General features: G+C 46.2%; 1 protein-coding gene across 2 annotated transcripts in view; it reads right to left on the reverse strand.

Moving 5' to 3' along the window:
- ARHGEF11 (Rho guanine nucleotide exchange factor 11) overlaps positions 1 to 9,878 on the reverse strand; it is a 115,300-nt gene extending 105,422 nt beyond the window's left edge. For both annotated transcript variants that reach the window (XM_036843477.1, XM_036843488.1), the window contains exon 1: positions 8,360 to 9,878. In XM_036843477.1, the coding sequence (XP_036699372.1) occupies positions 8,360 to 8,391 (32 nt within the window). In that variant the 5' untranslated portion in view covers positions 8,392 to 9,878. The remainder of the gene's footprint in view (positions 1 to 8,359) is intronic.
- Between the last annotated feature and the right edge of the window lie 821 nt (positions 9,879 to 10,699).

Raw genomic sequence — 10,699 nt, forward strand, 5'->3', positions numbered from 1 at the left:
ATATAAATGTACTATAGAGTTTGATGATATTAACCAGAAAAGGTCACCTTGAAGGAACTAAGACTAGCCGGAGTTGGGGAGAGAAAGAGAACACTCATATAAAGATGTGGAAAGAGTGATGTAGGCCTGAGAAACAGGCTTCAGGCTACCTGAAGCGGGATGGTAGGGGACAGTAATAAGACCTACAATTAGTGAGATGTGGGCTGAACTGAAGCAAGAAGGCATGGATCCCAAGCTGGAGAGTTCGAGCTGGAAAGGAAAGACACTGTGCAAAGGAGGTTTCCAGCGAAAAAGGATGGACTTAGGACGAGATCTTCCGCACCTTATTTTTAACTAGTACCGTCCTGTGTTTGTTCAATATGTTCCCAGAGCCATGCCTGTCGGTCCTCAGTTTAGAATCAGCACAGGTCTCAGCACCCAAGCACAGGTCTTCTCGCGGCAGCTGAGGAGAGTTCAGGCCAATCTGGGGTCCTTGCCAAACCAAATGCCTCAACAACACTCACCAAATTTTTGGCACTATAGAATTCACAAAATGCTTTTACACATATCGCCCTGATCACACAGCTAGTTAGCGGATAGGCTGGGACTCACACAAAGCTCTTCTCACTTCAAGTCCTATACTCTCTATAATCATGCTACTAGGATGGTTTCTGTAGAGATATCCCTTGAGCCCTGGAGTTTGGTCTGCAGTGGGAGAGTGGGGTATGATTAATTAATCAGGATATCAAATATATGCTAATCTCCTCAAATCATGACCCCATTTCCTAAGGGAGCTCTCAGAACTCACTGCCCTCTCTCTCTCTCTTTAGAAGACTGCATTGAAGACCTCTAAATCTATTTGGTACAAACAGCCTAACCTAAGGGCCTCAGCAAGATAAGTATCATTCGCTATGCTATGTTCAGTGAATTGCTGGGTACCAACGGGAGGCAGAATGACTTTTAATGATGGTCTTAATCTCTCTAGCAATAGCCAGTCTCCAAAACTTGGGAACCAAATCTGATTCAGCCTTAACATACATACTCTGTTGGTTTTCCTTCCAAAATGTCTTTCAAATCCTGCCCTTCTTTGTCCTCACATTATCTTTTGCTCTCTTCCCACCTACATAATAATATTAGAATTCTTTCCTTAAACATTCCTTTCATCACCATATATTACACAAACCTTGCTGGTTCCCTTTTTCCTACCACATCCAGTCTGAATATCTTTATCCCCCCGACACTCCCACCATACTCACCTTGACAACCTAATTTCTCTCTGCTCTACAAAGACCAACACTCTTACCATCCTGAGACCACCCCATGCTTGGTTCTGCCCCAGAACCTTTGCTTACATTGTTACCCTTGTCTGAAACAGCTTCCTCTCTTTCTTCAACCTAAATAATTTCTAACCACCCCTCCCCTGGCTATTCTCACTAGCACCAACTTTCTACTCGTCTCTAAATGTACCTTTTTGGTACACATCAAGATTCAGTAATGATGCACTATCTTTTTATTGTTTTGTGTTGTTTCATTAATTACATTTCCCAACAAGAATGTAAGCTCCACATTCTTGCAAATTATCTGTCAGAACACTAAGAACTAGGCTGTGCATGGAGCTATTTTGATAAATATCTGCCGTCCAACCGACTGACTGCAAGTGCCACAGATCATAGGTCACCCTCCGGAAGGTTGTTAGATTGGTCCCGTTCCCTCTGTGATTTGATGCCAGTTCACGACTGGTGGCTATAGATCCCATTGCACCATTTTATGGTAGCTTTAAACACTGGAGGACAAAGTGCTGGAAATCAGGACTCTGAAATCACTTCACCCTAACTTTTCAAAGCCCCCTTCTCACACATTCAAGTCTTAGTTTGCTATTCTTTAGAATGAGGAGAATCCTGAAGAAGTCAATAAAGACGACAGAGGGATACTAGTGACTTTAGGGCCTATGTTGAAATCAGAAGTAAAAGACAGGAAGATGGACTTAAATTGTAGCAAAGGAGGAAACTCCCTGGTGGTCCAGTGGTTAGGACTCGGCGCTCTCACTGGGCTGGTCGTGGCGCTTTCAATCCCTGGTCGTGGTCAGGGAACTAATACCCCGCAAGCCACACAGTGGAGCCAAAAAAAAAAAAAAAAAAAAATTGTAGCAAAGGGGCTTCCCTGGTGGCGCAGAGGTTGAGAATCTGCCTGCCAATGCAGGGGACAGGGGTTCGAGCCCTGGTCTGGGAAGATCCCACATGCCACGGAGCAACTGGGCCCGTGAGCCACAATTACTGAGCCTGCACGTCTGGAGCCTGTGCTCCGCAACAAGAGAGGCCGCGATAGTGAGAGGCCCGCGCACTGCGATGAAGAGTGGCCCCCGCTTGCCACAACTAGAAAAGCCCTCGAACAGAAACGAAGACCCAACACAGCCATGAATAGATAAATAAATAAATTAAGAAAAGAAAAAGAAAATGTAGTGCTTCTCATTCACTAAAAAAAATAAAATAAAATAAAAAATTGTAGCAAAGGAAAAATTGTGATTCAAAAGAATTTACAACTATTCAACTCATGGAACCACAAGAGATCACTGAAAATGGGAGTCCCTCAACCTTCTGGACCAGCTCAGGAGACGCCCTACTTGGAGTCAAGAGGAAAGTGAAGAGGAGGATCCTCTAAGACTTAAGACTTCTGTGATTTTCCCCTCAAATCTGTCCAATTGTTTTAGGACCACAAATCTGGGTGTTCTTCCAGGCCTTGAAAATGTCTTCCAAATCCTACTCCAATTTTATTGGGGGCCACAGATTTCCCCGCCTCTCCCCACACTTCCACTTCCACATCACTGTACTTCTTCCACTTTCCCCTCCCATTTCATCAGACAGCTCTGTTCCCTGGTTTTTTCAAACTTTCGTTTTCACTGGTTTTCAGGAAGGCAGATAGGATTCCTGAAAAAAAGTCCTGGCTCACTGAAAGAAAGGGCACAGGCATTATGTTTTCAGAGGCTCAAAGAACATAACAGCTAGAAGGAATCAAATCTGAGAGGTTGGCTACCCTAATTCACTCATCTATTTACTTGGATGCTGGGGGTCTTCCCTCAGAACTCCAAACCTCTTTTCACAGGGGATCTAACACGACTTTTCATAAAGTAATGATTACTTTTTTCTTTTGAGACCACAATCTGCAACTTCTGTAGTCCTGCTTCCCTCCATGGGGCAAAGGAGTGACCTTGGATGCCACTAGCAGGTCTATGCTTGGGTCTTTTCCCAATACGGTGATTGAGAAAAGAAGAATGCACAGTCCATGGGGAAAAGGGTTTCCAAACCACATGATAAATCTTGAAATTAAGTTTTAAAAATAATAAACCAATAAAATGGATTTTTAAAGGCAGTGCCACTATGAAGATGTGAAGCAAATTCAGTCAGTATAGATTAAAACCGTTCCTCTTATGTTTTATGGAACTTCAGCGTTAACAAAGCCCTTTCTCCTACATCAGATTCCCAGATCTTTAAAGCGGTATCGCTGCTATCCAAAAGACACTATCCAAAAGTTTCCAAACTCTATTCCACGAAGGTTGCGAGTTTCCAGAACTCTTTTGTCTTTATACCAATTTGGGGATTAGCCATGTGACCTTCACAGAATCTTTTTTATTTTTGATGAACTCATTGTCATTTAACTTGTCACATTTTTTGTCTACCCTCCTAAACAGAACAAAAGGGACTCTGGCAGTACTTTGACCATTTAAAAAAAAAAAAAAGCTAAATAAATTTGTTCATCAAAGGGTACTCTTTCAGAAATGTTTTTGAGTATGTGAAGGTAAGCTCAGCCTGTTCCTGCTCATAATGGTGATTAATCACCAAATGTTTCATCTGCAAATCCACTGCCATCTCTCATCTCACGCCTGGAGAGCACAAGGGTACATTCTGGAGAAGACTCAGCATTTCAGGGGACTTACTCTTTGTAGTCCTGGATTCCTGTCACTGTTCTGGGAGGTCAACCTCTAAACTAGGCAGAAACTCAGCCGAATGTCTGGGGGTTTCTTGTTCCCAGGGCTCAGTAAGAACTTGAAGTGGAAAGGGGGAGCCTGAGGTGGGAAGAACCTCCCCCACCTCCTTCTCAGACAAGCCCAGTCTCCTCAGCCTAGGCTACCAGCTTTTCTTCTCTACAAATGTCCCCTCAGCCTGAAGGCTCTTTCCTCCTTCCTCTGCCTTTTTCTCCCACCTCCTCCATACACTTCATGAAAGATTTCGCCTCTTCTAAAAAAAAAAAAAAAAGGGCTACAGGCTGGGGAAAAGTTACATTCAATCTCAGATCCCTGATAAGGAACAGTTGCTGGCTCTGGGTTTATTCTGAATTAGGCAAGTCATATGCTTCTAAAACAAGGAACAGCCAGAGATCATAAAACAAATCCTTTCTATCCCCATCTAAGGAAGCCAAGGTAGCTCAAGCCTCTCCCATTCATCAAAATTCCTGGGAAGGAGATTCAATAACCTTCCCCTTCTCATATTCTAGTATCATCACCCAACCCTGACCACTAGAACTAGAAAAGTATGCCTTCTTTCTAACCTCATGCACTTCTGCAACAAAAATGCCTGTTCACTCTGGTTAAATTCTTCAAAACAATGGAAAGATCTTTCAGTCACTCTTAATTTGTTTTGGGCCAGTTCAGAAAGTAGTGCATGATGTTAAATCAAATCCATGAGTTTACCATCTAAAAGTTATAGAGGTTTGGTTTAGAAAGCACTTTGAAATATATTATCTAATTTGATTTGTTTTTAATGTTGTTTTTCTTTAAAAATATTTTATTTATTTATTTGGCTGCGTCGGGTCTTAGTTGCGGCACTCGGGATCTTTTGTTGTGGCGTGAGGGCTTCTCTCTCTAGTTGTGGCATGCTGGCTCCAGAGCATGTGGGCTCAGTAGCTGTGGCACGCAGGCTTAGTTGCCCCTCGGCATGTGGGATCTTAGCTCCCCCAGGAGGGATCAAACCTGCGTCCCCTGCATTAGAAGGCAGATTCTTAACCACTGGACCCCCAGGGAAGTCCCTATCTAATTTGATTTGCTCCTTTCAACAGCACCATGAGAAAGACACAATAAGTGTTACAATCCTCAAATGACAAGCTATGTGAAAATGTTTGTGAACCGGAAAGCATTTCATATGAATGAGCTATTGCCTTACACATGAGGAAACCAAAGGAGGCATGTGATTTGCCCAAGATCACACAGTTAAGGGGAATGCCAGGGCTCAAACCAAGAACTCTCAGCTTAAATCTAGTACTTCTCCATCTGCTTTGGTCCTCACATGAGCTAACTACCTCTGAACAGAGAAAAGCTGTTTTATGGATGCTGTTTTATGGATCCTAACCCATCTGGCCATCTCAAAAACATTTGCCATGGAGAACTAGGCAAATGGATATACATGGCTTAGCAAAACTCATTACCATTCCTATAAAAATAATTCAGTATTATTATCTCTGCTTGCAATATCAAACACATTTTTAGAAACTTTTGAGAAGAACACACATTAACAGGCAATAAATTGTCCATGGACAAAAACTGAAAGGGACATGAACAGCTACCATTTAGCCCATCTTTCGCTAACAACTGATTAACACTGTAAGATCAAGATTAGCTGCAAATACTTCATGTTTCTTTGGACCCAGAAGTCACTTCCCAAGAGGGGATTAAAGACTCTGCTGGATAAATATTCCACAGCCTTCTATTCTTCGAGCCACAATCTCTCTCCATAGACATGGTCCTCCATCCTTATGTCCTAGAAAACACGCATCACCTAGGAAGCCTTCTCTAATTGACCTTACTTTGACTACACTTGAAATTAACACGAATGTTGAAAAATCTGAAACGGATGAATTTATACACGCTGACATGTTCACTCAATCCAATATTCATTTGTCAAATATTTAGTGAGCACTCACCCCATGCAAGGCACTAAGCCAGGCGTGCAGGCTATAACTGAGCAAACAAAACACAGTTCCTACCTTTACAGAGCTTATAGTCCAGTGTTGCTTTTATGTGGTCTTCAGGAGTCTTACACCTTTCCTAGTTCCTCAAGTAGATTGCATGCTCTTTGTAAGCAAGAACTGCATACTTAAATTTTTTGAAACACTGAGCACAGCACCTTACACTACGCTCTCTAAACAGCAAATTGATAAACTAAAAGAGAATCCCTGACTCTATAACCTGAAATCCCTCCACTCAGTCTCTCCAGTATGGTGTAAAATTGTGTAAAACTGTGAGTTATTTAAAATCCACAGGGTCTTGAATCTGAGATGTCAAAATAGCCAATAGAATGAACCTACTGCTAAAGGGGTACGATCCAATACAACTGGAGACACCGTGAAGGGGACCCAAGTCCCAGAACTGATCCTTTAATGGGGAAGAGAACTGGGGTAGTGGTAGAGGTGAGGAATGCTCTCACCCTGCGAAGCTCCATTATCCCAAGTGCAAGGGGGTTCTGAAAAGCATCTTACCTTACTGCCAGAAAGAATAAAACGGGGCCCCCGCCCCTTTTCCACAGGACCAGTATACAAACCTACTTAGACAGGGTGGGGCAAGAGAAAGAGCCTCGGGTTCAGAATCAGAAGACCTGCGACTGAGTCTAGATTCTGCCACTAGTCAGGGAAGATGGCACTGGGCTAGCCAGGTATCCCCCATGAGCCTCAATCACCCCTTCTGTAAAATGAGAATAATAACCTCTGATTTGTCTGCCTCATGGAAATATTGGGAGGCTCAAATGAGATACATTCCTATGAAAGCACTCAGAAAAACCGTGCTATACAAATCCTGAGAAGACTGTGAGGGTATGCAAACTCCCAGAGGAGCATCTTACACTAGCCCAGGAACCTTCACTGCCTTTTTCTTGTACCCCCAACACCTGGGTTTCCATCTGCTCACATCTCTGAATTCAGAGAAATAGTTCACCCCCAAATCTCAAAAAGGCAAGTGCGCTAATTCCCATATTCCAAGAGGATGAAAAGAAAAGGGCAGCCATGTAACCATTTCAACTTCTTGCCTTGACACACGCCTCAGTTCTCCCTTTACAAGAGTCAAACTGAAGAGAAGCCAACAAAAAGGGGAAGGGATGGAGGTTCAAGCAGCCACATATACTATCTGTCCTTTGTGGCTGTCTGCCTTCTCTCCACTGCCAAGTCAGGTCCCCGTCTGGGGACTGCTGAACTAATCTAAATGGGACTCTGAGGCAATACAGAGATTAGTGTTTGGGAGAGAGAGAGATTGTATCATTTTAGGCCACATTCCACAGCCCAAAAGAAATTATTATCAGCATGGATAATCAAAGGTTAACTGGACAGGGAGAAAACAATTGTTCCCTTGAAAATATTCTTCCCTATCTCTCCAATAATTTTTTTTTTTCCAGGCCCAGTCCTTTCATTTGCTTGTTCAGTCCTCCAACCAACCATCCATCCAGCACCCACAAAACTACCCTAAAGACTCTCAAGGAGAAAAGGTTGAGGAGGAGAGGAAAGGAAAAGGCAGACACCTTACAAAGTTGTAAACTGTAGTGTTACCGGTGACGGGGCGACTGGGCAGACTCTTGGGGGAGGTGTGGGGGGGAGGGCATCCTGTGCTCCGACTCTAAGGGCCAGTGTCTCTGCCCATCAGGCCTAAGAGCCTAAAGCAACTCCTTCGGGCTCTAGGCAGAGGGAAGGCCCATTTTGCAGAGTCAAGCTTATTCAAAACGGCTTGGAAGATTTAACCTAGAGCATCAGCTGGTTGGCAGATTTCAATTAAACCCCAAGCTTGGAGAGGAAGCAATTCTAGTGTTGACCTATGCATTTTGGGGGCCATTATCAGCCACCGGTAAAAATCCAGACCTGTATGGGTGCAAAGGGTGTTTCTGTCCCATCATTCAGGCCAACAACATCCTCCGCATTCTAGAAATGGGATCCACCCCATCACCAAGCCCCACCATTCCACAACAACCAGCCGGTGGAGGCCCACACCCCTACCAGGGCCCTTCCCCCAGCAGCTCCGACACCTAAAGCCGGACCCAATCACCCTTGGGGTCTCACGTGACCAGGCCTGTGCCCGCCTCCCACCCCTAGGCTGGCAAGTTAGGGACTCAAATTTAGCCTCTGGCCTGGCAAAAGTCAAAGGCGGCTGGAAAGCATTTCCCCCTCTTTCCCCACTTCTGGCGTCACTGTCTACTGTTTATATTTAAAAAACACTGAATCAGGAGATATGTTTTGAACATGGACACACACAGAGGGAACATAAACACACATGCCCAGAGAGTGCCCAGAGACCCCACCAATTCCCACAGCCCACACAGACTCTTCTTTTGCAACCTTTTATCAAAATGCAACACTTTCCCTCCCAGTCATTCCTTAAGTAAGTGTTGAAAAACCACATTATTAGCAAACTTACCTGTCTATACTCTGGGGTAACCTTACACTCATGGTTTCTCAGTGTCTCCACGGTTCCAGAATCCTGTAGTTTTGATGTCTTGATCAGGACTGAATCGCTTGCAATTTTTAAGAAAGGTGAGAGGATGGCCTCCCAACTTGAAGACAGAATCCTTTTTCTTCCAGCTCTCAGGACCCTGGTAACTGAAGCTCCATTCTACTTCTACCAGTTAACATGGTCTCCTTCCTTAGCCCCCTTTTCCCCTCCCCCCCTCTTAAAAAAAAAAAACAGAAAAAACCCGAAAGAAAAAGAGAAAAAACTATGACCTTCTTAGAACCAAAAACCCAACCACAAATCTCTTCAAGGTTAGCGCTATGGGCTTAAAAAAAAAAAAAAAAAAAATCACAGAATGTGCCTTCAAAATATCAATCTTAACTGCAAAATATAGATAAAAACCATCCTTTTAATCTAGTTTTCCTAGCTGTCCTTCTGTTGGCAAGAGAGCCTCAAGCTCCAAAGGGGGAAAAAATAATGCTCTGGTCTCCAATGCTTAAAACGACAACAAATATACTGAGGGACCAAAAAGAAAAAAAAATCCAAATTGACACCTGGAAAAAATCTTCCAGCTGATTTGCACAGTAAAAAAATAAATAAAACCATACACTAGTATGTACACAACAGCACTCCTTCCAAGTCCAGTGCAACCCTGGGAACCAAAATTATGAATTTCCTTAAAAAAAAAAAAGCTTTTATATGAAAGGTTTTGAAATTCTTAAATGAGCCAATCGCACCAAAAAAAAAAAAAAAAAAAATCAAAGAACACCTGAAATGCAATGCTTTTTACCTTTAAAATGGTAGCAATACCACAAACCAGAGAAAAATCTCTGAAAATATTCTCTCCTTTTCTTTTTCCTTTAAACTTGCAGGTTTCTCCACCTACCCCAGCCTGATTCCCAGCCTAGGTTCGGCCTTTTTCTGAAAGACAATTTCCTGAGTTAGTTCTGTTTTGCTCCTCCACATCCAGGCTCCGAAATTTTCTCTTGCCTCAGCCTCCATGAAACGGAGATTTCGCTTCTTCCCGTTCCCCCTGCTCTCCCTCTCGCCTGGCCAGAAAAACTGCTCCCTTATTATTAATAGTTTGGATTATTATTGTGGATTTGAGTTCGAGGTGGGATATTCCTCCACACCAGCCTCCTGGACAATCCGATCGCCTGGCTTCTCTCACTCGGCCTCTCTTTTTCCTCCCTTTCCGCCCCTCGCCTAATCTCGCAGGCAGAGAAGCCCACCGCGCCTCGCGCAGGACCGCCGGCGGCCTCGGGCTCCCGGCCCCGCTCGCCCGCTCGCCCCACGCCCGACCGCCGCGCTCCGGTCTCGACGGCCGCGGGACTCCGGGCTCGGGCGCAGGCAGGGAAGGCGGCGGCGGCAGGCCGGCACGGGCGGGCGTCCGGCTCCCGGCGTCGCGGCCGCGCTCGCCTCCTTCCGGGCCCCTTCCCCCCCGGCTCGCCGCTCGCTCGGGCGCAGGCCCGGCCGGCCGCCCCCTCCCCGCGCTGCCCTCCCTCCTCCTTCCCCGCGAGCCTTTCTCCTTCCCTCGCTCCGGCGGGGGCGGGGCCGCAGGCTCCTCCTCCCAGCGCTGCCCGCCGGCCTTTCCCCTCACGCCGCGGTTAGGGGCGGGGGCGGGAAGTCGACCGCCTTTCCCTTCCCTGAGAGCTGAGGCTGCGGTTCCCGCCCCGCCGGCCCCTCTCTAGGTCTCCCTGTGCGCTCTGCCCCGACGCGACCCCTCGCCGCCGGTTCTCGGCCGGTCCCCTCCGCGGCCCCACAGTCGCTGGCCCTGCCCCTCGGTGCGGCCTAGCCGATCCCGGGCTTAGCCGGATCCCTGGCTTTTCCCGGCCTGGCTCGCCGGCGACCCCGGCCCGGACCCCGCGAGTCACACGGCGCCGCCTCCGCCGCCGTCACCACCCCGGCCGCCTTTTCGCTGCTTTCCCTTGGGTGCTTTTCCCCCTTTTACTGCCCTGAGCTCAAGACCTGACCTTTGTTTCTTCCCCCTCTTCCCACCCTGCTGCGGTGCCCGGCGCTCCTAGGCCCCCTCCCCACGTGGACTGGATTTTGCGTTCACCATCGTTACGCCTGCTCTCCCACCGCCTCTGCTCACACTACCTCCACCTCTTTTCTCATCTTATTTTTCAAAAATTTGTCGCGGTCCCCTGCCTGGGGGCCAGGAGCTCTTTTAACCTTTTCCTCCCGTTTCGGTGGTCCTCCTCACTTCTAACACCCACTGACACTGGGGGAAGAGACCCTTCTGCTCTTCCCGCTCCGGTTGTTTGGGCATCTTAATACCAGGCTGGGTAAAGTGTTTTTGAAGTC

The sequence above is a fragment of the Balaenoptera musculus genome, chromosome 1, assembly GCF_009873245.2.
Source record: "Balaenoptera musculus isolate JJ_BM4_2016_0621 chromosome 1, mBalMus1.pri.v3, whole genome shotgun sequence".
In the NCBI taxonomy this organism is placed as follows: Eukaryota; Metazoa; Chordata; class Mammalia; order Artiodactyla; family Balaenopteridae; genus Balaenoptera; species Balaenoptera musculus.